General features: G+C 42.0%; 3 protein-coding genes and 10 non-coding genes across 13 annotated transcripts; 11 read left to right on the top strand and 2 right to left on the bottom strand.

Moving 5' to 3' along the window:
• Positions 1-15: 15 nt before the first annotated feature.
• On the bottom strand, positions 16-6,415 carry LOC129814367 (uncharacterized protein C1orf21 homolog). Its single transcript, XM_055867461.1, has 6 exons — positions 5,891-6,415; positions 4,698-4,833; positions 2,130-2,212; positions 1,908-1,978; positions 1,704-1,764; positions 16-1,523 (listed from the first exon to the last, which is right to left on the bottom strand). Exons 2-6 carry the CDS (start codon positions 4,786-4,788, stop codon positions 1,485-1,487), a joined length of 345 nt encoding a protein of 114 aa, XP_055723436.1. The 5' UTR covers positions 4,789-4,833; positions 5,891-6,415; the 3' UTR covers positions 16-1,484.
• A 1,331-nt stretch (positions 6,416-7,746) lies between these two features.
• On the top strand, positions 7,747-12,416 carry LOC129814365 (vesicle-trafficking protein SEC22b-B-like). Its single transcript, XM_055867459.1, has 5 exons — positions 7,747-8,199; positions 8,402-8,511; positions 9,053-9,213; positions 9,458-9,604; positions 11,548-12,416. Exons 1-5 carry the CDS (start codon positions 8,125-8,127, stop codon positions 11,700-11,702), a joined length of 648 nt encoding a protein of 215 aa, XP_055723434.1. The 5' UTR covers positions 7,747-8,124; the 3' UTR covers positions 11,703-12,416.
• On the bottom strand, positions 12,311-14,326 carry imp3 (IMP U3 small nucleolar ribonucleoprotein 3). Its single transcript, XM_055867460.1, has 7 exons — positions 14,057-14,326; positions 13,584-13,691; positions 13,371-13,445; positions 13,168-13,247; positions 12,949-13,000; positions 12,791-12,863; positions 12,311-12,617 (listed from the first exon to the last, which is right to left on the bottom strand). Exons 1-7 carry the CDS (start codon positions 14,191-14,193, stop codon positions 12,591-12,593), a joined length of 552 nt encoding a protein of 183 aa, XP_055723435.1. The 5' UTR covers positions 14,194-14,326; the 3' UTR covers positions 12,311-12,590.
• Positions 14,327-18,913: 4,587 nt separating this feature from the next.
• trnas-cga (transfer RNA serine (anticodon CGA)) lies at positions 18,914-18,995 on the top strand. The gene has a single exon. It is a non-coding gene; the product is annotated as a tRNA-Ser (tRNA).
• Positions 18,996-19,207: 212 nt separating this feature from the next.
• trnas-uga (transfer RNA serine (anticodon UGA)) lies at positions 19,208-19,289 on the top strand. The gene has a single exon. It is a non-coding gene; the product is annotated as a tRNA-Ser (tRNA).
• A 1,134-nt stretch (positions 19,290-20,423) lies between these two features.
• trnas-cga (transfer RNA serine (anticodon CGA)) lies at positions 20,424-20,505 on the top strand. Its single transcript has one exon. It is a non-coding gene; the product is annotated as a tRNA-Ser (tRNA).
• A 206-nt stretch (positions 20,506-20,711) lies between these two features.
• On the top strand, positions 20,712-20,793 carry trnas-uga (transfer RNA serine (anticodon UGA)). The gene has a single exon. It is a non-coding gene; the product is annotated as a tRNA-Ser (tRNA).
• Positions 20,794-21,005: 212 nt separating this feature from the next.
• On the top strand, positions 21,006-21,087 carry trnas-uga (transfer RNA serine (anticodon UGA)). Its single transcript has one exon. It is a non-coding gene; the product is annotated as a tRNA-Ser (tRNA).
• Positions 21,088-22,221: 1,134 nt separating this feature from the next.
• On the top strand, positions 22,222-22,303 carry trnas-cga (transfer RNA serine (anticodon CGA)). The gene has a single exon. It is a non-coding gene; the product is annotated as a tRNA-Ser (tRNA).
• Positions 22,304-22,515: 212 nt separating this feature from the next.
• Positions 22,516-22,597, top strand: trnas-uga (transfer RNA serine (anticodon UGA)). Its single transcript has one exon. It is a non-coding gene; the product is annotated as a tRNA-Ser (tRNA).
• A 1,134-nt stretch (positions 22,598-23,731) lies between these two features.
• trnas-cga (transfer RNA serine (anticodon CGA)) lies at positions 23,732-23,815 on the top strand. Its single transcript has one exon. It is a non-coding gene; the product is annotated as a tRNA-Ser (tRNA).
• Positions 23,816-24,920: 1,105 nt separating this feature from the next.
• trnas-cga (transfer RNA serine (anticodon CGA)) lies at positions 24,921-25,000 on the top strand. Its single transcript has one exon. It is a non-coding gene; the product is annotated as a tRNA-Ser (tRNA).
• Positions 25,001-25,212: 212 nt separating this feature from the next.
• Positions 25,213-25,294, top strand: trnas-uga (transfer RNA serine (anticodon UGA)). Its single transcript has one exon. It is a non-coding gene; the product is annotated as a tRNA-Ser (tRNA).
• The last annotated feature ends 709 nt before the right edge of the window (positions 25,295-26,003 follow it).

Here is a 26,003-nt window from a genome sequence, read left to right as displayed (position 1 = left end):
TTACGCTGACCTGAAAACATTTCTTGTTTTTTTTATTTGACTATAATAAAAAATTAAAAACATTTGAACATGAAAAACAAGCACACAAAAATGACCATGACAACAAATGCAAAGACCGTTGCATGATCTTTGCTCCTAATACAGTATACTGCCTGTAGATTTAACACTGAGGTGGTCTTATTAACAGGTAAGAAGAACAGATAGTGACAGTAGGGTGCTAGGGAAATAACCGTGTGTGTGTGTGTACACAAATGGTAGAACAAAGCCTAATGAAGAGGTAGGCTCTCCTACAAAAGACAATGACTAGAACACTTCAACCCTGAGCATTAAAATTAAAAAATAATACCCTACATGGTGAAGTAAGAAGACATAGATAGACTATGAATCGCATATGAACATACTGTAGAAAAGAAGATTCAAAAAGTGTCTTGGAATGCAGGAAGTAAGTAACCCCGGTTTCCCCTCCAAGGGTGTGTTCATTGGGGTGGCACGCTTGGAATGTTGCAGATAGATATACACTACATAGAGATAATGATATAATGCAATGATAAGGATCATCAGCAGCTGTATTCGTGTTTCTATCTGCAATGCGCAACGTTTCAGCCACCTGGATCGCATTCATTAGGGAACACTGTAGAAAAAACATTTTGCTATGGAAAATGTCAAGTGCCGCTTCCTATTCGAAGGCCCTCCCTGTTTCAGGACGTTTTCTTCCATTTGGTGCCTAATGAATACGACCCCTGGAATAATTCCCAGATTCATTTTCCTCCGCTCTCCATTACCTCCACTGTTCATAATCCAATCAGAATCAGATAAGGGTGACAAATGTTCTTTGAGACCAATACCATCATGGTTATTGGTTGTGGCTTTAGTCAATCCATGGGTTCAAAATGACTGGAAGTCCAGTGTCTTTTAACGGACCACAGTCACAGAGTCTAGAGCAGCTGCTGTACTTAGTGTGCAGGGTAACCATGGCGACAGACTTGGAGAGTTGTTCAAAATTATACACCTGGTGCATGGAAGTAGTCCCAGCCATGACTTGTAACATTGCTTCTTTGGGGGGGAAAACATTGTCGCAATGGACTCAAACATCTGTTACGGGGAGACGGTTGTGGATATAGACAGTGTGGTAAGCAAAGGTGCTTGAGGGTCAACGTGTCTCCCACTCCATCCACGAAATGGGCCAGTCCAAAAGGAGGAGGGGCCATTGGGCCGTGCTTCTTCACCTGCATTACTAGCTGTTTGGGGTTTTAGGCTGGGTTTCTGTACAGCACTTCGAGATATTAGCTGATGTACGAAGGGCTATATAAAATAAAATTGATTGATTGATTGGGTAAGGTATATGTGGTACAGTCTGTCCATGCCATTGGAAAAATCCAGTGGAGGGAGAAATTGGAGGATGGGCTCATTGTAATGGCTGAAATGACACCAGCCTCCATTGGACAAATCCTTCTTCTCAGGGGAGCAGATAGCGGACCTCAGTGCTATGTCATATCCTCTTCCTCTGAGCAGTAGTCCTGCCCCTGAAAAAGCAAAGCAGAAGATGGAGTTGTCCCCAGACACTGACCCCCCCCCCCCCCACACACACACACACACACACATGATTTCAGATCTGCCCCAGATCAGTTTGGCTCTCTTGCCAACCCCTAAGGTCATTGTCATGCCAAAGTTAACAGATCTGGAACCAGACACTCTCTCCTCACCTTTTCTATCTTCTCATCCAGCATCCTGAAGAACTCTTGCTGGCTCTCTGAAGAATGGATACTGTGGAGAAAGAAATTAGTCATTCACACGGAAGGGTTATGGTCAGTTGCATTTCAACTCTGTTAGTTCAGGGAAGGAAAGGGACAACAAACACTGCATTCATTTGTGTCACGATGACAACAAAAATAGTTAGTTCAACTCACTGTGTCTTCCCATTGCCATTTGATCCTGTGTCATCTGTGCGTTGGACCCTAGTGAGCAGGGCAGTTTTCTCCTGAAACACACAGGGGGCCATCATACATCACTGGCAGAATAAGTTTGTAAGTGTACAGTCTGTAGGTGTAGAGGTTTACCCTTGACTAACTTCCCTTACTAACTTTTTGAGGGTTCATAAAAAATAAAAAATAAATTCGGGCAGTTCTCACCGTGCTGTCCTGGTTGCAGGTGTTCAGTCTGTCCTCTTCTCCATTGATATATTTGACCTTTTCCACTCCTTTTTTGTACTCGTCTGTAAAAAAACACAAAAAAACAGTGAGCTATATAAGAGGATTTGGCACTAGCACTACAAATGAACACATCCCTTTCAGTCCGATTCCTGATGCAGAAGCTAAACGCAGTGTAGACGAGAACGGGTGGGTCTTATTAACGTTGGCATGCATTAGCCAAGTTGCAATAAAGACTTTTCTACACGTGAGTACCTCTATATTTCTGTTCTTATGCGATTGTTAACACTACCAGCGACATCAACTTATTTTTGCTCGTGACAATACATTTTTACTTGATAGCTCCATGCTTCGGATTAGAGCATGACTGGAATTAGAGCAGCCACTCATGATATTCCCGATCCATTAGATTGATCAGGAATCGACTGTTCATCCGGATATGAGGAGAGGAGCTGCAGTAAATCAGTAGAATCCAGGTCAATTGTTCTTTCAGTCCAATACTTGACAAAAATAATGACTTTATCAAATTAACAGTTGAAAGAAAATCCCCCTCCTATTGACTCTGTACCGGTTACCCCCTTTATATAGTCTCGCTATTGTTATTTACTGCTACTCTTTAATTACTTGTTACTTTTTTTTCTTATTTGTATTTTTTAAAACTGCATTGTTGGTTAGGGGCTTGTAAGTAAGCATTGCACTGTAAGGTTGTGGATACCTGTTGTATTGAGCGCATGTGACTAATAAAATTTGATTTGATTGTAAAGACTATAAAGACTGTGTTATGAACACTTACATGTTAACTGTCTTGGAACTGTGGATAGCATGCTTGGGACCGAATGGTTTAGATGTATGACTCTCCTCTCGGACTACTCCCTGTTGTTGCTGCTCTATCATTAGCAGCACCACCAGCCACTATTTAAGTAAAGCATGTGGGTAGGTATGCTAGTACTCAGTGTGTTGTAAACTCAGCAAAAAAAGAAACGTCCTCACTGTCAACTGCGTTTATTTTCAGCAAACTTGACATGTGTAAATATTTGTATGAACATAACAAGATTCAACAACTGAGACATAAACTGAACAAGTTCCACAGACATGTGACTAATAGAAATTGAATAATGTGTCCCTGAACAAAGGGGGGGGGGGGTCAAAATCAAAAGTAACAGTCAGTATCTGGTGTGGCCACCAGCTGCATTAAGTACTGCAGTGCATCTCCTCCTCATGGACTGCACCAGATTTGCCAGTTCTTGCTGTGAGATGTTACCCCACTCTTCCACCAAGGCACCTGCAAGTTCCCGGACATTTCTGGGGGGAATGGCCCTGGCCCTCCGATCCAACAGGTCCCAGATGTGCACAATGAGATTGAGATCCGAGTTCTTCGCTGGCCATGGCAGAACACTGACATTCCTGTCTTGCAGGATATCCCGCACAGAACGAGCAGTATGGCTGGTGGCATTGCTGGAGGGTCATGTCAGGATGAGCCTGCAGGAAGGGTACCACATGAGGGAGGAGGATGTCTTCCCTGTAATGCACAGCGTTGAGATTGCCTGCAATGACAACAAGCTCAGTCCCATGATGCTGTGACACACCACCCCAGACCATGACGGACCCTCCACCTCCAAATCGATCTCGCTCCAGAGTACAGGCCTTGGTGTAACGCTCATTCCTTCTAAGAAAAATGGTGTGTTCCTGGTGTAACTCGGGCAGTTGTTGTTGCCATCCTGTACCTGTCCCGCAGGTGTGATGTTCGGATGTACCGATCCTGTGCAGGTGTTGTTACACGTGGTCTGCCACTGCGAGGACGATCAGCTGTCCGTCCTGTCTCCCTGTAGTGCTGTCTTAGGTGTCTCACAGTACGGACATCGCAATTTATTGCCCTGGCCACATCTGCAGTCCTCATGCCTCCTTGCAGCATGCCTAAGGGACCCTGGGCATTTTTCTTTTGGTGTTTTTCAGAGTCAGTAGAAAGGCCTCTTTAGTGTCCTAAGTTTTCATAATTGTGACCTTAATTGCCTACCGTCTGTAAGCTGTTAGTGTCTTAACGACCGTGCCACAGGTGCATGTTCATGAATTGTTTATGGTTCATTGAACAAGCATGGGAAACAGTGTTTAAACCCTTTACAATGAAGGATTTACAATGGACCCTTTACAATGGATTTTTATGAATGATCTTTCAAAGACAGGTTCCTGAAAAAGGGACATTTCTTTTTTTGCTGAGTTTATGTCAAAACATTCCCAAAATGTGTACGAAATGTAACAAATTAAGCTAACATACCATTCAACATTCTATTTTTCACACAAGCATATCTGTTTATTCCATTTGGCCGACACTTTCATCCAAAGTGACTTACAGTCATCTGCGCATAAGCCTACATTTTAAGTATGGGTGGCCCCATCAGGAATTTAACCCACAACCCTTCACATGGTAAGCGCCATGCTCTACCGACTGAGCCACACAGTAAAATATTGTCCCATATGAACGTTCTGCACGTCTGAACATTCATTAACCCTCCAGAATAGGCCTGTACAGGTGAATGTGTTCCCAGTACTGACCGGAAAGAAGGTCCCCATTGCTGTAGGCTTTACTGCGGCCCTCCTCACCACTTGGCACTGCCGACACCTGCTTGGCCGAGGTGCAGCCCATCTCCTTACCCGCTTTCCTCCTCACCCACGTACATCACAGGCTGACCTAGAGGAAGGAAGAGATGGAGAGAGATTGGTTAGATAGGGAGAAGGAGATTTTAAGGATATTAAGGATGAGGAAGTATCTGCCCTTGTGTCAGTGGCAACGCGTCTAGAAGCATTCCACCCAAATGAACACTCCACCATGATTAATTTAAAAAAAAAAATGTTTTTATCATAAATATCTAAGAATAACGCACTGGCCAAGGCCTTTCACTGAGCCTGCCTAGTTTAGCGATGCGCAGTTGAGATCTACAATCACAACACACGATTGTACCAGCTGCACCTCACACAATAGGCCATTCAAAGGCGCTCGCGATGCCAATGGTGCCAACGCACCGTATAATCTCCTGCGAACCGGTTAGATAGTTGGGCAGCAGTGAATGGGGGGATGTGACAATTAAGACTATGCGTTCGTGACCCAATCAATTTACCGTCCAAGTCTCGACATGGTAGACCGAGAGAGTATGCAAATTATAGCTTGCTGTGTGTGCTATTGCGGCATTGTGGTTGTTAGTCAAGAGCAGATACATTTTCATAGATAAGCCCTCGAATGGAGACTGGTCTAACGACCTGATTATTATTGGACAGACGGGTCTCTGGTTGAGCGCACTGATCTGATGAGCTGTGTCCAGCTGCGGTGTCAGCTGACCGATTGGACTGTCATCACGTTTCGATATTCTACTGAGTTAGTGCGATGACATTAGAAAGCTATATGAAAATGTAGGCTATGTTATCATCATGCTATTTCAGTGCATCGATGATGCTATCAATTGAGCTTTATTTATAGGCAGGCGGCTGGCAGCATCCATTGCTATTTCATTTCATAACCGAAAACTGAAAAAACGGCACCAATATTGACTCGAATATCATCGAAAAACTGAAGGCGGCTGAATTTTTGCTATTGACTATAATAAAAGAAAATGCAATAGTGCAATAGAGCACGGTTTCATTGCACAACGATTCCCTATACAAAGATCCAGGCAACATCCACAAACAAACAAAACGACTGGACCAATACAAATATCCAATGTTATTCCAAGTACAAACATGAGCAAATTTACCATTTTTTACAGGATCTGTCCATGGTTCTGCCTGTATTGGTTCTTGGAGTTTCGACCGGCTTCAAACGACAGGCAACCGCATCGGGGAGAGCATCTGCATCTCTCACTACACCGTCAGACATTAGCAATCGAGATGCTATCTGCCTGGCTCACTGTCTGGTCCGGTCTGGAGAATAATTAGTGAAAGTGATGACACAAATTGTTGTTTCTTGATGATTTTCAGACATTACCCAGAACATAAAAAAAAAAAATATCGAGCCTTATGAGACTTAACTATATTCTAATATTATGGCTGAAAGAACATTCACATAAAACATCTGACTTGTGTGTAGTTTCGGTGGAAAGAGCTGTGTTGGTCAATTGTGGGGATGCTGGGTATCAGAAATGTCCGCTGCAAGAGAGTCCGTTTGAGGTTGCCAGGTTTCGAGCAGTGCAGAAAGTGTTATGCTGACGAAGTGAGGAAATTCTCCATGGTCATTAATTGTACCTCATAGATGGAACGGAAAACCCAGAAGATTGATGAGGTAATAGCAGCAGCAGAGTAGTTTTGGGTGTCAAGAGATTTTAGTGAAGAAGAACTACAGGAGGTTCTGAGAGAAGGGGTTCCATAGGATCTGTTAGGGCCAAAAGAGTGGGAAAGGGTGGTGGGTTTGTTGGGGATAGTGGCGTTTATGTCAAATTAGATGGTGGGGCAATTTATTTTTCCCATTCCCCTTTTTTGTGAAATCTGGAGGGTACAATTTTGAACAAATGTTCATTTCACACCCCGACCTGTGAATGGCAGCTGGAAAACCACACTAAGAATAAGTAGAAAGTTTAGAGCATAGAGATAGATAGAGGGCTCGTCTTTGTATCTGTGCCATTATAATTTATGTGACAGCCTCAATGGCGCTGCCCATGCTATCTCCATTTTAAAGTAGTCCATTTTCTTCTTCTCGATTCGCTGATCCCTTCTTATTATCCCGGTAGGACATGACTCCAACAGGGTCACCAGGAGGGCTCAGCCAATGAAGTTGGAAGTCTCACCCACATTACAATGGCGGAAGCACTCAATGGTGCTGCTCATGCTAAAAAGGCCTTTTGGCCACTACAGGCCTCTCTATCATTCTCTAAGGTTGAGAGTTGCCGTCGGACCCAATTCCAGGGCGCAACAAGATCTTCCACTAGTTACCGCAGCCACAAAGTCAAATTGGCTACATATTAAACATTTATTCAAACAAAAATTATATTTTTGGTCTTAATTGAAGGTTAGGGCTAGGCATACGGTTAGCAGTGTGGTTAAGGTTAGGGAACGCTTTAAAATCACATTTTAAAAAGATAAATTGTAGAAATAGGCGGGGTTTATGACTTTGCGGCTGTAATAACTAGTGACGACCCCTCGCGCATTGAGGGTTGTGTGACTTGAGGGGGTACACAGAGATATTGGAGAAATGTGAAGATAGGAATCCAATTGAGCCATAAATTGAAAAACGTAACGCCTCACCCAGCAGACAGTCGACCAATCGTGTCCAGGTTGTCATGCTGCGTCACGCAGTTGTTAAGCTAATCGTATCGCAATCCCTTCAAGAAGTCAGTGTATAAGTCGAGAAACCTGCCTATTTTCCTAAAAAGCACGTCATATCACGATTCCAAAGCTATACGATATTACAGAGAACAATTTAATTATCTCACATCTCGGAAAAGATTTGTAATGTTGTAATTATTGTTGACGAAATGCATGCTAATGTTGGGTTTTTGAGCTAGCGCCCAATTGACTCCCATTCACTCCCTGAAGGAGAGCTCTCCTTGTCCCAGAATGCACCGCGCGGCCCATTGCCGATGCATGGGCAACGCACAGAAGGGAGTTAATACAATTCCAATCTCCTCAAAAGTATCTCTGGAGTACAGCTACGACCAGAAGTGACTTTTCGTAGCAGGTTAGGAGAGCATTTTATCTAACCCTAACCCAAGTCTCCTAAACTGCCACGTTAATTATCCTAACCTGCTACGAAAAAGTAAATTCCTAGTTGGAACTAGAAAACTGTAAAATGTTCGACCTGCTAACTGGGTGTAGTTATACACGTGCCGCGTTCAACGAATCAGCAATTCGGAAATTGTGAACGTGGTATCTGAACCCGTATCGCCCGGGCGTCAGATTTGACAGCAGAAGCTACGCAGCCCAGTTTATTTGAAGTTTTTACACAGCCAGCAAAAACCTACGACTCAGTAGGTGGATTGTAGAGGTTTAAATCAAAATGATTTTACTGACAATGATCGCCCGAGTAGCAGATGGTCTGCCGCTTGCTGCATCGATGCAAGAAGACAAGCAGGTTTGAATGAACCACATTTTCTTCCTAGCTAGCCTTAACGGTTTACAAACTCTATTTAGCTAGCTAAATTACATCATATTCTGCTGAATACTACTAACACTTATACTGCATTGTTTTAGAGGCACTTATATCATAAATAGTGTAGGTGTTTGTTTTAAATGAAAGAATGATTTCATAACCATTTATCTCGCCCTATGTTTAGTCAGGAAGAGACTTGCAACACTACCAGAGCCAGGCTAAGCAGCTGTGCCGCAAACTAAATGCCCAGAGTCCCAATAGATGTACTCTGGAGGCTGGGGTCATGTCCTTCCAGTAAGTATGGACTCTATGGAGTATTCTGTGCTAGTCTGTGTCTTTAGTGCCGAGTTTCCAGTCCTAACAAGGCAAAACTCAGGTTTAATGCCACTTTAATAATGTTTACATATCCTACATTATTAATCTCACATGAACATATATACTGTATTTTAAACCATCCATTGCATCTTGCCTATGCCACATGGCACGTCCATATATATATATATATGTACATATTATTTTTCAATCCCCTTAAATTGTGTGTGTATAAGGTAGTCGTTGTGAATTTGTTAAGATTAGTTAACTATTAGTACACTGTCGGAACTAGAAGAACAAACATTTCGCTACACTCACATTAACATTGCTAACCATGTGTATGTGACCAATAAAATTTGGTTACGTGTTCAGGAAAAACTGTCCCTTAACGATAACCCTCTAGTCTGTGACTGGTCGGCCACTGTGGTTTATGTAGAAATCTTAATCGGCCTATTTGAGAGAAACTGTAATGTATTAAGTGTTTCTTCCCACTAACGGTTCACATCTGTATTTGTCTCGCCAGCTATGTAATAGAACATGGCGTGTGCTACTTGGCCTTGTGTGAAGCTGTGTTTCCCAAGAAACTGGTCTTTGGGTACCTGGAAGACCTCCAGACAGAATTCAATGAACAGCATGGAAAGAAAGTCACCACAGTTTCCAGGCCGTACTCTTTCATTGAGTTTGGTGAGAACTTTTCTTTTTTCAATCATAAACATCCAATTCAAGACACCTTAGGCAAACAAAACATATTTGAAGGGTGTGTCATAGCTGATGTAAAAAAAAAAACACGTCCACCATATTGCGTTTCCCCATCCCTTGTTTTTCAATTCAGCGCAGATGTAAGTAATGATGAGCGGATGCCACATTAGACTTGAGATGCACCCTAAACCAACACGTAGTGTGTTATTTGTGCATATTCTTTCCTCAGACGTGTACATCCAGAAGACAAAGAGGAACTACATTGACAGCAGGGCGCGGAGGAACCTGGGCAGCATCAACACAGAACTGCAGGACGTCCAGCGTATCATGGTGGCAAACATTGAAGAGGTCCTGCAACGAGGAGAGGCCTTATCTGGTAATCATCATACCTTGTATAATACACAGCCCTGGCATCAAACCCGTCACAGACATAAAATACAATATACAATTCATTTAAAGGGATAGTTCAGGCCAAAATCTACAGTACCAGTCAAAAGTTTGGACACCTACTCATTCAAGAGATTTTCTTTATTTTTTACTATGTTCTACATTGTAGAATAGTGAACTATAAAATGACGCATATACAAGGTAGAAAATAGTAAAAATAAAGGGAAACCCTTGAATGAGTAGGTGTCCAAACTTCTGACGGACTAAGTTTGTCAGATGTTTTCATACATGAAGTTGTTGAACATTCAGTCCATATTAAATGCTATCAGTTGTTGAACCACAATATCAATTAAGGTAAAACTGCAGGCCTCAATCCCAAATGAATGGACAAGATGGGCAACATCTATTTCCATATTTTTAAGTGGTGCCTATCTTTCCCATTTAAGATTGAAGCCTGTGTACAGTGCATTCAGAAAGTATTCAGACCCCTTCTCCACATTTTGTTAAGTTAGAACCTTATTCTAAAATGGATTAAATTAATACAAATCTTAAATCTACACACAATACCCCATAATGACAAAGTGAAAACAGGTTTAGAAATAGCTTATTTGCATAAGTATTCAGACCCTTTGCTATGATACTTGAAATTGAGGTAAGGTGCATCCTGTTTCCATTAATCATCCTTGAGATTTTTCTACAACTTGGGAGGCCACCTGTGGTAACTTTAATTGATTAGAAAGGCACACACCTGTCTATATAAAGGTCCCACAGTTGACAGTACATGTCAGAGCAAAAACCAAGCCATGAGGTCTGTGTCAGGATTGTGTCGAGGCACAGATCTGGGAAGGGTACCAAAAAATGTCTACAACATTGAAGGTCCAAGAACACAGTGGCCTCTATCATTCTTAAATGGAAGACGTTTGTAACCACCAAGACTCTTGCTAGAGCAGGCCACCTGGCCAAACTGAGCAATCGGGGGGAGAAGGGCCTTGGTCAGGGAGGTGATCAAGAACACGGTGGTCATTCTGACAGAGCTCCGGAGTTCCTCTGTGGAGATGGGAGAACCTTCCAGAAGGACAACCATCTCTGCAGAACTCCACCAATCAGGCCGTTATAGTAGTGGCCAGACGGAAGCCACTCCTCAGTAAATGACGAAAGGACTCCTGCGCCTGAATGCCAAGCGTCACGTCTGGAGGAAACCTGGCACCATCCCTACGGTGAATCATGGTGGTGGCACCATCATGCTGTGGGGATGTTTTTCAGGGACTGGGAGACTAGTCAAGAAAGATGAACGAAGCAAAGTATAGATTGATCCTTGATGAAAACCTGCTCCAGAGCGCTCAGAACCTCAGACTAGAGCAAAGCTTCACCTTCCAACGGGACAACGACCCTAAGCACACAGCCAAGACAACGCAGGAGTGGCTTTGGGACAAGTCTCAATGTCCTTGAGTGGCCCAGCCAGAGCCTGGACTTGAACACGATCAAACATCTCTGGAGAGACTTGAAAATAGCTGTGCAGCAACACTCCCCATCCAACTTGACAGAGCTTGAGGATCTGCAGAGAAGAATGGGAGAAACTCCCCAAATACAGGCGTACCAAGCTTGTAGTGTCATACCCAAAAAGACTTGAGGCTGTAATCGCTGTCAAAGGTTCTTCAACAAAAGTACTAAGTAAACGGTCTGAATACTTATCTAAATGTGATACTAAAAATAAATAAAAAATTGCAAAAATGTCTTAACCTGTTTTTTCTTTGACATTGTGGTATTGTGTATAGATTGACGGGGGGAAAACGATTTAATCCATTTTAGAATAAGGCAGTAACGTAACAATGTGGAAAAAGTCAAGGGGTCTGAGCTTTCCAAATATACTCTAATAGCTATTATTGGTCACACTAGTCCTCAAATTTTGTTGATTAATATTTTTCCCTCCAGCTCTCGACACCAAAGCCAGCGATCTGTCCAGCCTTTCAAAGAAGTACCGCAGCGATGCCAAGTACCTCAACACCCGATCCATCTATGCCAAGATAGCAGCCGGGGCAGTCTTCTTCATTACACTCATCGTCTATATGCGTTTCTGGTGGATCTGATTGGTTGGCATAAGGACTTAAGTTGGTGATAGTCTGGATTCCCACTTAAACTCGCTGGTACCTATTAATTATAGGCTGCCATATTGGTGGTTTCTGTTAACAGCAAAGCTTAAGTTCCTACATCGATGCCATATGGAGAGACCTTGTAGGTATTGGATGAGTGGATGGAACTGTGCCTTCAGCTTTGTCATGTCTCGTACCTAGGGCACTGTTTGGTGAATCATGTCAAATGACCTGGATTTTAATTTGAAGCCTTTTCCAGAAATGAGAATTAGACCAAAAAATTCAAGCAATTGTCTGAGGATGGTGCTGGACCGTCTGACAAAAATAAGGGGACAGATTGATGGAAAATGCTTTAAATAAAAGGTTAAAACCCAGGTCATGTGACACGATTAACCAAACACAGAATCCTTCAACACCTGTATAAAGATATAAATGTGAGCAAAGTGGAGCTTTCTGAATTCGTAGTGATTGTATAATCCCATTAGTTGAAATATAAAAGGGATTGAAAATGCAATAGTTTACATTATTCCGGCATTTGTTTTTACAATGTCACTTTGAAGGACAATTCTATCTATATGCAAATGGTCTTAAGTGTGAAACAACACTTTACCATGGCAAAAAAGTTGTTTATTGTTTACAAAGGTTACATAACTGTAAAAGGATTTGTTGAAATGTATATTTATCTTAATGTTTATAAAATTTGAAACACTACATGTTGAAATAACACTCCTACCGCCCCCAAAAAAGTCCCATACACACTCGCAGTCAAACACACCATGTTCAACCATGGGCTCACCCATACAAATGCTCATACTTGTAATGCACACACTTTTCCTCTTGTCCTTCCCATGGGCGATGAATGACCCGACGGTGAATACTGTAGGTCTATACTACAAGATCAAAGTCATCCCTCTGGAAAACAAAAGGCACCCAATGAGACAGTCAATCCCCATTTGTACAGGATTTACCATCAGACTAGACCATCTTATCTCCAAACAAATATGCCTGGGACCTTTGAGCTATTCAAACAATCAAGAAGGCTGACAAAGTTCAGTTTGTTTATCTTAGACAGTGGTCTCTCTCACCTCATCATTGTAGGTCATGACGTGCTGTTTGATCTTTGAAGAGTCAACCCATGTTACAAAGTCTTCCATATTTCTGATGAAATAAAACATTAGGATTTTGGGGGACTGACAAGATGTCCGAAAGGAAGAAAAGTAGTCAGACAAAACCCCACACTTACCTAGTGACAAGGAAAGCTGCATCTGTGACAATCTCTGGTCCCACACGCACATCTAAGGTACAGTCAAGGCCACAAAGCACTACAAAGATAATCCAACACAGAATAACAATCTAATTGACATTTCAGTCTATGATCCCTAAAAGAGGGATAAAAAAACACCATTGCCACAGCATGCACACAGGCGCTACATCACTAGTACTGTGACCGTATGAAGGATACGTCCTTGTTCGATGAAGGTGATGGCTGTCTTCAGGTTCTGAGCCATTCGTAAGCTTACCATTATGGTGGGTAGCCGCCTCCTGGAAATCAGAGAGATGGAGATAGGACAGAATTGAGCCAGAGGTATTGCAAACGATGGGTAGAATGCAACATCTACTTTTACTCTTACTATTGTTATTGAGAGATGGAATGGGTTTATTCACCTGCAGAATGAAGAGGCAGTGACTTTCTCTGTAAGAGCCAGGTTCTGTTTGGTGGGGATCAGCCCAGTACCATACCTTTAAGAAGAGATGCAAAATGTTAGACACCATCATCACTCTGTAATACATTTGTGTTACCCACATTACTTTTAGAGGACAGACAGTTCCCTATGGGCGCAGGGGCCTGGGTTCAAATTCAGTCACAATGATACTCACAGTTTCTCAAGTAGTTGACCTGTGCTGTGGGCTCTGAAGCCATCCTTCTCGTCCAGATCACGTATCTTCTGAGCAAGCTCTCGGATGTTACGGCTCAACTTATTGTACCTATGGATATAACGTTAGCAGACTGTGGCTGATCAAAAAACACTGAGGCTGCTGGGTAGGGACAGAGTTCTAGGGATTCTCAGTGTTCTAGGGGTTGTCAATTTGCTTAAAATGCCTCCACATAGAACAAATTTGAATACAATAGATGGAATATTATGGTTGGATGTTTGCCCATACCGAAGACATCATAATTGAACTACAACGCTTCCTGTAGGTAGGCCATTTTAGAAGTAGGAATAGTCACCCTTATTATACTATATACCAAATTAACAATAACTTCCGCATCAAAACCTAAACTGATTCATTTAAAACCCATTTTACATATAGCTGGAGACATAAAAAAGGCCATAAAACCGCATACTCACTTGGTGTAGTCTTCTCTCTTCTCGATGTGATACCTCCGCAATACTTTCACCTCGTGCAGGTTGTTGTCTACCTCCCAGTTGATAAAGTCAACCTTCTTCAAAAGCTTCTGCTCATGAAATTTCAATTTTCGAACCATTTTGCCGAAATAATTTTGTAGCTAGAAAACTAGCATTTATTTACCAAGATACATTTACTTCCACGCTATCCGGACCAAAGGGAAGCGCGTGTTTTTCTTCTTCGGCGACCTGGTACTGATTCGCAAAGAAAGAGAATCATACCGTTAAAAAACAAATAAATCAATTGTGTGATACCGCCATCTACTGCGCAGGAGTATGTACTTGTAACTGCACGTACATGTCGCATGTGGCTCGTCGAACGCCAAACTCTTTGTTGAGACATTGCAGAAACGCCAATCCGTGGACGAGTGAGTTATCTTGCTAATTCAGCAGGCTATGGTGTGAAATAGGCTTGTTGAAGTGCTGTCTTCTTTTTTATTATTACTTAACATTAATAACGTGTTTGAGGTCCTTTGGTGTGCTTATCAATGCACAAGCACCCTTTTTCCCCACTCCTATCAACATAATAATTGTATTAATTCCAGTGGTGTAAAGTACTTAAGTAAAAATACTTTAAGGTACTACTTATGTATTATTTTTGACTACTTTTACTTTTAATTCACTATATTCCTTAAGAAAATATTGTACTTTTTACTCCATACAGTTTCCTTGACATCCAAAAGTACACGCACTTATCAACAGAACATCCCTGGTCATCCCTACTGCCTCTGATCTGGCAGACTCACTAAACACACATGCTTCGTTTGTAAAGGATGTCTAAATGTTGGAGTGTGCCCCTGGCTATCCGTAAATAAATTAAAAAATACAAGAAATTGAGTTAGCCTGCCCGGGAGCAGATTATTTCTGAGGGATTTTTATCATAGAAATGTACCTGGCTAAAAGTTGAGCCACTGTCTTGGTACTGGTTAACCCAAGTTGAACTCAGAGTTGACCAAAGTTACTAACTCCTCAAACCACATATGTAGTATAGGGCTCTGGGAATAGACTTCAAGACAATATAATGTGAGAGACTCAACTACACTGCAGACCAGAGTAGGCTGGTGGGAGGAGCTTTAGGAAGACGGGCGAATCGTAATGGCAGGAATGGAATACATGGTTTCCATATGTTTGATTTGTTTGTTACTGTTCCATTTATTCCATTCCAATCTTTACAATCAGGCCTTCCTCCTATAGCTCTTCCCACAGCCTCCACTGCTGCCGACAGACAGTTCATGTTAACGTGCCACTCCAGAGTGGCATACTATGAAGCCAGCTAGATCTACTCAGGCTTTTATAAAGATAGCCAGCTTCAGTTAGCTTCACATTCCAGATCAGGCTTCATCTGTACTATGACGGTGGATATTGCTCGTCCGCCTGCCACTAACTCTAGCAGGCTTGTAACTGCGTGTGCATGTCGCACATGGCTTGTTGAACGCCTAATACCCTGACTACACCGCTCGCGTCGTGTGAGTGAGCGTTGCAAAATACATTTAGGAATCTATGTTATTCAATTATTGCACCCACACTGCTTGCGCGCCTCAACGAGCGTCTGCGTTGCCAAGGGTTAAAATAGAAGTAATTCCTATTTCTGACGCAGATCGCGCTGCAAGTCCCGCCTCTCCCATTTCCTCATTGGTTTATAGAAGCAGGTACCCACGTGCCATCTCCTCATTGGTTATACCCACGTGGGTGATTGAAATACAAACTTTGTTACCAGTTGTCATTGGAAATACTATGAAAGTTTAGATGCCAATCACCATATAAGTTCAAAGATGAAAAAGCCTGGAAGGAGGAGAGATAACTAGAAATGATTCGGTTGACTGTTTTAATGTGTGGATTAATTGTCGGAGTAGAGGACCTTGTGCATTTCAGGTAAAATAACAACTCAATGTTTATATCCCAGGACAAATTAGCTAGCAACAGCAAGCTAACTAAATACGACAAATTAGCTAGCAAGTGCAAGCTATAGCTAAATTGCCATAAATGTTTAATGCTTTTCGACATGTCCCAAATTAATAGAATTGGTTCAGAGTATTTTGATATTTATATAAAAAATTGTAGACCTCCACAAGTCTGGTTCATCCTTGGGAGCAATTTCCAAATGCCTGAAGGTAACACGTTCATCTGTACAAACAACAGTACGCAAGAATAAACACCATGGGACCTCGCAGCCGTCATACCGCTCATGAAGGAGACATGTTCTGTCTCCTAGAGATGAACGTACTTTGGTGCGAGCAGTGCAAATCAATCCCAGAACAACAGCAAAGGACCTTGTGAAGATGTTGGAGGAAACAGGTACAATAGGATCTATATCCACAGTTTTATTTTATTTATTTTTTTATTTCACCTTTATTTAACCAGGTAGGCTAGTTGAGAACAAGTTCTCATTTGCAACTGTGACCTGGTCACAGTATATCCACAGTAAAACGAATCCTATATCAACATAACCTGAAAGGCCATTCAGCAAGGAGGAAGCCACTGCTCCACAACCGCCATAAAAAAGCCAGACTACGGTTTGCAACTGCACATGGGGACAAAGATCATACTTTTTGTAGAAATGTCCTCTGGTCTGATGAAACAAAAATAAAACTGTTTGGCCATAATGACCATTGATATATTTGGAGGAAAAAGGGGGAGGCTTGCAAGCCGATGAACACAATCCCAACCATGAAGCATGGGGGTGGCAGTATCATGTTGTGGGGGTGCTTTGCTGCAGGAGGGACTAGTGCACTTCACAAAATAGATGGCATCATGAGGGAGGAAAATGATGTGGATATATTGAAGCAACATCTCAATACATCAGTCAGGAAGTTAATAAAGCTTGGTCGCAAATGGGTCTTCCAAATAGACATTGACCCCAAGCATACTACCAAAGTCGTGACAAAATGGCTTAAGGACAACAAAGTCAAGGTATTGGAGTGGCCATCACAAAGCCCTGACCTCAATCCTATAGAAAATGTGTGGGCAGAACTGAAAAAGCGTGCGCGAGCAAGGAGACCTACAAACCTGTCTCAGTTACATCAGGTCTGTCAGGAGGAATGGACCAAAATTCACCCAACTTATTGTGAGAAGCTTGTGGAAGGCTCCCCGAAAAACATTTGGCCCAAGTTAAACAATTTGAAGGCAATGCTACCAAATGCTAATTGAGTGCATGTAAAATTCTGTCCCACTGGGAATGTGATAAAGGAAATAAAAGCTGAAATAAATCATTCTCTCTACTATTATTCTGACATTTCATATTCTTAAAATAAAGTGGTGATCCTAACTGACCTAAGACAGAAAATTATTACTAGGATTAAATGTCAGGAATTGTGAAAAACTGAGTTGAAATGTATTCGGCTAAAGTGTATGTAAAATTCTGACTTCGAATGTACATACTGTACATATCAGAAGCTTCTAAAGCCATGACATAATTTTCTGGAATTTTCCAAGTTGTTTAAAGGCACAGTCAACTTTGTGTATGTAAACTTCTGACCCACTGGAATTGTGATATATTGAATTATAAGTGAAATAATCTGTCTGTAAACAATTGTTGGAAAAATTACTTGTGTCATGCACAAAGTACATGTCCTAACCGACTTGCCAAAACTATAGTTTGTTAACAAGAAATTTGTGGAGTGGTTGAAAAATGAGTTTTAATGACTCCAACATAAGTGTATGTAAACAGTTGACTTCAACTGTATACACTGAGTTTACGAAACATTAGGAACTGCTGTTTCTATGACATAGACTGACCAGGTGAATCCAGGTGAAAGCTATGATCCCTTATTGGTGTCACCTGTTAAGGCCGGCGAGTTAACAGAGCAAGCTGTGAAGCCCGAGTGGTTAACCCGTTGGACTTGAAATCCAAAGGTGTCTACCTCCGCAGGTTTGAACCCTGCTCGCAGGGTCTTTATTTTGAACATATCCTTGGTGAATTGATATGGATAATCTCTTTAATGCATGGACTTGTCTAGTGATTTAAGTGCTCAGAATACTTTTGTCTTTGTGTGAGCTAATTCAGAAAGCTGTGATGAACACAATAAGATCAATATGTCGTGCCATCAAGTTGACCATTTTACACCAATGATGTCTGTTTCCAAATCCCAATCAATTTACTTGCATTCCAACAGCTCCAATGGCCGAGTTCTTTAGACGTTGGACCTGAATTTCAATGGGGTCTCCCCACCCATGTTCTTACCTTGCTCGAAGCGTATAGCCCACTTCTGCTTTCTCCTCATCACTTTCCTTAGATTCCTACTGCTGTGATGGCCAAGTGGTTTAAGGATTGGAATTGAAATCAAATGTGTGCTCCCTGTACTGTTTTCAACTCTGCTTACAGTGCGATGGTAAAGTTGACTTTTAATAATTGGAACTATCTCCTCTGAATTTAAATTGTACGTCCTTTATGGGCTCGTCCAGCGATTGAAGTGCTCAGAAAATAGCTTATTTTACTTTGCTTGAAAAATATTTCAATTAGGCAGTTGAATTTGGATACTTTTGTCCTTGTGTGATAATCCTCAGCAAGCATTGATTGCCGAGTGGTTAAAGCGTTGGACTCGCAAGCCAATGGGTTCTCCCAGCGCAGGTTTGAACCCTGCGCGCAGCTCTTTGACGATCCAGTCGTTATTTGTAACATGTCATTGGGCACTTGATATGGATAATGCGTGGACATGTCCTTTGATTCAAGTGCTCAGAATTAATCTTCCATAATAAACATTTCAAGTAGGCTCTTCAGTAGCGATAATCCGCTCTTTTTAGAGGAAATGATGGTCAGAACGAGATAGCGGACTGGTTAAGGCGTCATAGGTAACAGAAGTAGCTGTGATTGCCGAGAGGTTAAGGTGTTGGACTCGAAATCCAATGGGGTCTCCCCGCGCAGGTTCGAACCATGCGCACAGCGCTTTGACTAACCAGTCTTTATTTGCAACATGTCATTGGGGACTTGATATGGATAATGTCCTTAAACGTGTACTTGTCCTTTGAATCAAGTGCTCAGAATATATCTGCCTTGACAAACAGTTCAATTAGGCTCTTCAGTAGACAGTCTTTACAGAAGTGAAATGGACAGAATAAGATAGCTGACTGGTTAAGGCCTGGTTTTTAACATAACAAGCTGCGATGGCCAAGTGGTTAAGGCGTTGGACTTGAAATCAAATGGGGTCTCCCCGCGCAGGTTCGAACCCTGCTCACAGCGCTATGGCAAACCAGTTTTCATTTTTAACATATACTTGGTGACTTGATATGGATAATGTCCTTAATACATGCAATTGTCCAATGATTCAGGTGCTCAGAATATATCTGCCTTGACAAAAAGTTCAAATAGGCTCTTCAGTACAGATACTGTTGTTTGTGTTAGATTTACGATGGAAATACTGAGAGGCAGGTGGTTAAGTCCTCAGACTTGAAACCCAATTTGGTCTCCCTGCTCTTTTTTAAATCTTATTCTCAGTGAATAGTCCAGTTGTACTTTCTCTGGACATAGTTTTTTGATTTGCACATTAAGCTTCCAAACTTCACAGCTTTGGAAAGGACCGAGGTTACTTGGCGCAAAAAGATCAATATGTCGTGCCATCAAGTTGACCATTTTACACCAATGATGTCTGTTTCCAAATCCCAATCCATTTACTTGCATTCCAACAGCTCCAATGGCCGAGTTCTTTAGACGTTGGACCTGAATTTCAATGGGGTCTCCCCACGCATGTTCTTACCTTGCTCGAAGCGTATAGCCCACTTCTGCTTTCTCCTCATCACTTTCCTTAGATTCCTACTGCTGCGATGGCCAAGTGGTTTAAGGATTGGAATTGAAATCCAATGTGTGCTCCCTGTACTGTTTTCAACTCTGCTTACAGTGCGATGGTAAAGTTGACTTTTAATAATTGGAACTATCTCCTCTGAATTTAAATTGTACGTCCTTTATGGGCTCGTCCAACGATTGAAGTGCTCAGAAAATAGCTTATTTTACTTTGCTTGAAAAATATTTCAATTAGGCAGTTGAATTTGGATACTTTTGTCCTTGTGTGATAATCCTCAGCAAGCTTTGATTGCCTAGTGGTTAAAGCGTTGGACTCGCAAGCCAATGGGTTCTCCCAGCGCAGGTTTGAACCCTGCGCGCAGCTCTTTGACGATCCAGTCGTTATTTGTAACATGTCATTGGGCACTTGATATGGATAATGCGTGGACATGTCCTTTGATTCAAGTCCTCAGAATTAATCTTCCATAATAAACATTTCAAGTAGGCTCTTCAGTAGCGATAATCCGCTCTTTTTAGAGGAACAAATGGTCAGAACGAGATAGCGGACTGGTTAAGGCGTCATAGGTAACAGAAGTAGCTGTGATGGCCGAGAGGTTAAGGCGTTGGACTCGAAATCCAATGGGGTCTCCCCGCGCAGGTTCGAACCATGCTCACAGCGCTTTGACTAACCAGTCTTTATTTGCAACATGTCATTGGGGACTTGATATGTCCTTAAACGGTGTACTTGTACTTTGAATCAAGTGCTCAGAATATATCTGCCTTGACAAACAGTTCAATTAGGCTCTTCAGTAGATAGTCATTACAGAAGTGAAATGGACAGAATAAGATAGCTGACTGGTTAAGGCCTGGTTTGAAACACAGCAAACTGCGATTGCCGAGTGGTTAAGGCGTTGGACTTGAAATCCAATGGGGTTTCCCCGCGCAGGTTCGAACCCTGCTCACAACGCTATGGCAAACCAGTTTTCATTTTTAACATATACTTGGTGACTTGATATGGATTATGTCCTTAAACGTGTACTTGTCCTTTGAATCAAGTGCTCAGAATATATCTGCCTTGACAAACAGTTAATTTAGGCTCTTCAGTAGACAGTCTTTACAGAAGTGAAATGGACAGAATAAGATAGCTGACTGGTTAAGGCCTGGTTTTTAACATAGCAAGCTGCGATGGCAGAGTGGTGAAGGCGTTGGACTTGAAATCCAATGGGGTCTCCCCGCGCAGGTTCGAACCCTGCTCACAGCGCTATGGCAAACTAGTTTTCATTTTTAACATATACTTGGTGACTTGATATGGAAAATGTCCTTAATACATGCAATTGTCCAATGATTCAGGTGCTCAGAATATATCTGCCTTGACAAACAGTTCAAATAGGCTCTTCAGTACAGATACTGTTGTTTGTGTTAGATTTACGATGGAAATACTGAGAGGCAGGTGGTTAAGTCCTCAGACTTGAAACCCAATTTGGTCTCCCTGCTCTTTTTTAAATCTTATTCTCAGTGAATAGTCCAGTTGTACTTTCTCTGGACATAGTTTTTTGATTTGCACATTAAGCTTCCAAACTTCACAGCTTTGGAAAGGACCGAGGTTACTTGGCGCAAAAAGATCAATATGTCGTGCCATCAAGTTGACCATTTTACACCAATGATGTCTGTTTCCAAATCCCAATCCATTTACTTGCATTCCAACAGCTCCAATGGCCGAGTTCTATAGACGTTGGACCTGAATTTCAATGGGGTCTCCCCACGCATGTTCTTACCTTGCTCGAAGCGTATAGCCCACTTCTGCTTTCTCCTCATCTCTTTCCTTAGATTCCTACTGCTGCCATGGCCAAGTGGTTTAAGGATTGGAATTGAAATCCAATGTGTGCTCCCTGTACTCTTTTCAACTCTGCTTACAGTGCGATGGTAAAGTTGACTTTTAATAATTGGAACTATCTCCTCTGAATTTAAATTGTACGTCCTTTATGGGCTCGTCCAACGATTGAAGTGCTCAGAAAATAGCTTATTTTACTTTGCTTGAAAAATATTTCAATTAGGCAGTTGAATTTGGATACTTTTGTCCTTGTGTGATAATCCTCAGCAAGCTTTGATTGCCGAGTGGTTAAAGCGTTGGACTCGCAAGCCAATGGGTTCTCCCAGCGCAGGTTTGAACCCTGCGCGCAGCTCTTTGACGATCCAGTCGTTATTTGTAACATGTCATTGGGCACTTGATATGGATAATGCGTGGACATGTCCTTTGATTCAAGTGCTCAGAATTAATCTTCCATAATAAACATTTCAAGTAGGCTCTTCGGTAGCGATAATCCTCTCTTTTTAGAGGAAAAAATGGTCAGAACGAGATAGCGGACTGGTTAAGGCGTCGTAGGTAACAGAAGTGGCTGTGATGGCCGAGAGGGGAAGGCGTTGGACTCGAAATCCAATGTGGTCTCACCGCGCAGGTTCGAACCCTGCTCACAGCGCTTTGACTAACCAGTCTTTATTTGCAACATGTCATTGGGGACTTGATATGGATAATGTCCTTAAACGTGTACTTGTCCTTTGAATCAAGTGCTCAGAATATATCTGCCTTGACAAAGAGTTCAATTAGGCTCTTCAGTAGACTGTCTTTACAGAAGTGAAATGGACAGAATAAGATAGCTGACTGGTTAAGGCCTGGTTTTTAACATAGCAAGCTGCGATGGCCGAGTGGTTAAGGCGTTGGACTTGAAATCCAATGAGGTCTCCCTGCGCAGGTTCGAACCCTGCTGACAGCGCTATGGCAAACCAGTTTTCATTTTTAACATATACTTGGTGACTTGATATGGATAATGTCCTTAATACATGCAATTGTCCAATGATTCAGGTGCTCAGAATATATCTGCCTTGACAAACAGTTCAAATAGGCTCTTCAGTACAGATACTGTTGTTTGTGTTAGATTTACGATGGAAATACTGAGAGGCAGGTGGTTAAGTCCTCAGACTTGAAACCCAATTTGGTCTCCCTGCTCTTTTTTAAATCTTATTCTCAGTGAATAGTCCAGTTGTACTTTCTCTGGACATAGTTTTTTGATTTGCACATTAAGCTTCCAAACTTCACAGCTTTGGAAAGGACCGAGGTTACTTGGCGCAAAAAGATCAATATGTCGTGCCATCAAGTTGACCATTTTACACCAATGATGTCTGTTTCCAAATCCCAATCCATTTATTTGCATTCCAACAGCTCCAATGGCCGAGTTCTTTAGACGTTGGACCTGAATTTCAATGGGGTCTCCCCACGCATGTTCTTACCTTGCTCGAAGCGTATAGCCCACTTCTGCTTTCTCCTCATCACTTTCCTTAGATTCCTACTGCTGCGATGGCCAAGTGGTTTAAGGATTGGAATTGAAATCCAATGTGTGCTCCCTGTACTGTTTTCAACTCTGCTTACAGTGCGATGGTAAAGTTGACTTTTAATAATTGGAACTATCTCCTCTGAATTTAAATTGTACGTCCTTTATGGGCTCGTCCAACGATTGAAGTGCTCAGAAAATAGCTTATTTTACTTTGCTTGAAAAATATTTCAATTAGGCAGTTGAATTTGGATACTTTTGTCCTTGTGTGATAATCCTCAGCAAGCTTTGATTGCCGAGTGGTTAAAGCGTTGGACTCGCAAGCCAATGGGTTCTCCCAGCGCAGGTTTGAACCCTGCGCGCAGCTCTTTGACGATCCAGTCGTTATTTGTAACATGTCATTGGGCACTTGATATGGATAATGCGTGGACATGTCCTTTGATTCAAGTCCTCAGAATTAATCTTCCATAATAAACATTTCAAGTAGGCTCTTCAGTAGCGATAATCCGCTCTTTTTAGAGGAACAAATGGTCAGAACGAGATAGCGGACTGGTTAAGGCGTCGTAGGTAACAGAAGTAGCTGTGATGGCCGAGAGGTTAAGGCGTTGGACTCGAAATCCAATGGGGTCTCCCCGCGCAGGTTCGTACCCTGCTCACAGAGCTTTGACTAACCAGTCTTTATTTGCAACATGTCATTGGGGACTTGATATGGATAATGTCCTTAATACATGCAATTGTCCAATGATTCAGGTGCTCAGAATATATCTGCCTTGACAAAAAGTTCAAATAGGCTCTTCAGTACAGATACTGTTGTTTGTGTTAGATTTACGATGGAAATACTGAGAGGCAGGTGGTTAAGTCCTCAGACTTGAAACCCAATTTGGTCTCCCTGCTCTTTTTTAAATCTTATTCTCAGTGAATAGTCCAGTTGTACTTTCTCTGGACATAGTTTTTTGATTTGCACATTAAGCTTCCAAACTTCACAGCTTTGGAAAGGACCGAGGTTACTTGGCGCAAAAAGATCAATATGTCGTGCCATCGTGTTTCCAAATCCCAATCCATTTACTTGCATTCCAACAGCTCCAATGGCCGAGTTCTTTAGACGTTGGACCTGAATTTCAATGGGGTCTCCCCACGCATGTTCTTACCTTGCTCGAAGCGTATAGCCCACTTCTGCTTTCTCCTCATCACTTTCCTTAGATTCCTACTGCTGCGATGGCCAAGTGGTTTAAGGATTGGAATTGAAATCCAATGTGTTCTCCCTGTACTGTTTTCAACTCTGCTTACAGTGCGATGGTAAAGTTGACTTTTAATAATTGGAACTATCTCCTCTGAATTTAAATTGTACGTCCTTTATGGGCTCGTCCAACGATTGAAGTGCTCAGAAAATAGCTTATTTTACTTTGCTTGAAAAATATTTCAATTAGGCAGTTGAATTTGGATACTTTTGTCCTTGTGTGATAATCCTCAGCAAGCTTTGATTGCCGAGTGGTTAAAGCGTTGGACTCGCAAGCCAATGGGTTCTCCCAGCGCAGGTTTGAACCCTGCGCGCAGCTCTTTGACGATCCAGTCGTTATTTGTAACATGTCATTGGGCACTTGATATGGATAATGCGTGGACATGTCCTTTGATTCAAGTCCTCAGAATTAATCTTCCATAATAAACATTTCAAGTAGGCTCTTCAGTAGCGATAATCCTCTCTTTTCAGAGGAACAAATGGTCAGAACGAGATAGCGGACTGGTTAAGGCGTCGTAGGTAACAGAGGTATCTGTGATGGCCGAGAGGTTAAGGCGTTGGACTCGAAATCCAATGGGGTCTCCCCGCTGGTTCGAGCCCTGCTCACAGCGCTTTGACTAACCAGTCTTTATTTGCAACATGTCATTGGGGACTTGATATGGATAATGTCCTTAAACGTGTACTTGTCCTTTGAATCAAGTGCTCAGAATATATCTGCCTTGACAAACAGTTCAATTAGGCTCTTCAGTAGACAGTCTTTACAGAAGTGAAATGGACAGAATAAGATAGCTGACTGGTTAAGTCCTGGTTTTTAACATAGCAAGCTGCGATTGCCGAGTGGTTAAGGCGTTGGACTTGAAATCCAATGGGGTCTCCCCGCGCAGGTTCGAACCCTGCTCACAGCGCTATGGCAAACCAGTTTTCATGTATAACATATACTTGGTGACTTGATATGGATAATGTCCTTAATACATGCAATTGTCCAATGATTCAGGTGCTCAGAATATATCTGCCTTGACAAACAGTTCAAATAGGCTCTTCAGTACAGATACTGTTGTTTGTGTTAGATTTACGATGGAAATACTGAGAGGCAGGTGGTTAAGTCCTCAGACTTGAAACCCAATTTGGTCTCCCTGCTCTTTTTTAAATCTTATTCTCAGTGAATAGTCCAGTTGTACTTTCTCTGGACATAGTTTTTTGATTTGCACATTAAGCTTCCAAACTTCACAGCTTTGGAAAGGACCGAGGTTACTTGGCGCAAAAAGATCAATATGTCGTGCCATCAAGTTGACCATTTTACACCAATGATGTCTGTTTCCAAATCCCAATCCATTTACTTGCATTCCAACAGCTCCAATGGCCGAGTTCTTTAGACGTTGGACCTGAATTTCAATGGGGTCTCCCCACGCATGTTCTTACCTTGCTCGAAGCGTATAGCCCACTTCTGCTTTCTCCTCATCACTTTCCTTAGATTCCTACTGCTGCGATGGCCAAGTGGTTTAAGGATTGGAATTGAAATCCAATGTGTGCTCCCTGTACTGTTTTCAACTCTGCTTACAGTGCGATGGTAAAGTTGACTTTTAATAATTGGAACTATCTCGTCTGAATTTAAAT

Source organism: Salvelinus fontinalis, chromosome 17, assembly GCF_029448725.1.
Source record: "Salvelinus fontinalis isolate EN_2023a chromosome 17, ASM2944872v1, whole genome shotgun sequence".
NCBI lineage: Eukaryota > Metazoa > Chordata > Actinopteri > Salmoniformes > Salmonidae > Salvelinus > Salvelinus fontinalis.
Note: the sequence above shows the minus strand (reverse complement) of the source record. Positions and strands in the feature narration are given on the sequence as shown.

Excerpts from the sequence above, each read along its gene's own strand:
- LOC129814365 (XM_055867459.1), top strand. The coding sequence starts at position 8,125 with ATGATTTTACTGACAATGATCGCCCGAGTAGCAGATGGTCTGCCGCTT. Across the intron at positions 8,512-9,052 it reads GCTGGGGTCATGTCCTTCCA|CTATGTAATAGAACATGGCG; the intron begins GTAAGTATGGAC and ends TTGTCTCGCCAG. Across the intron at positions 9,605-11,547 it reads ACGAGGAGAGGCCTTATCTG|CTCTCGACACCAAAGCCAGC; the intron begins GTAATCATCATA and ends TTTTCCCTCCAG.
- LOC129814367 (XM_055867461.1), bottom strand. The coding sequence starts at position 4,788 with ATGGGCTGCACCTCGGCCAAGCAGGTGTCGGCAGTGCCAAGTGGTGAG. Across the intron at positions 2,213-4,697 it reads CAATGGGGACCTTCTTTCCG|ACGAGTACAAAAAAGGAGTG; the intron begins GTCAGTACTGGG and ends GTTTTTTTACAG. Across the intron at positions 1,979-2,129 it reads CCTGCAACCAGGACAGCACG|GAGAAAACTGCCCTGCTCAC; the intron begins GTGAGAACTGCC and ends TGTGTGTTTCAG.
- imp3 (XM_055867460.1), bottom strand. The coding sequence starts at position 14,193 with ATGGTTCGAAAATTGAAATTTCATGAGCAGAAGCTTTTGAAGAAGGTT. Across the intron at positions 13,692-14,056 it reads AAGAGAGAAGACTACACCAA|GTACAATAAGTTGAGCCGTA; the intron begins GTGAGTATGCGG and ends TTATATCCATAG. Across the intron at positions 12,864-12,948 it reads GCAGCTTTCCTTGTCACTAG|AAATATGGAAGACTTTGTAA; the intron begins GTAAGTGTGGGG and ends TTATTTCATCAG.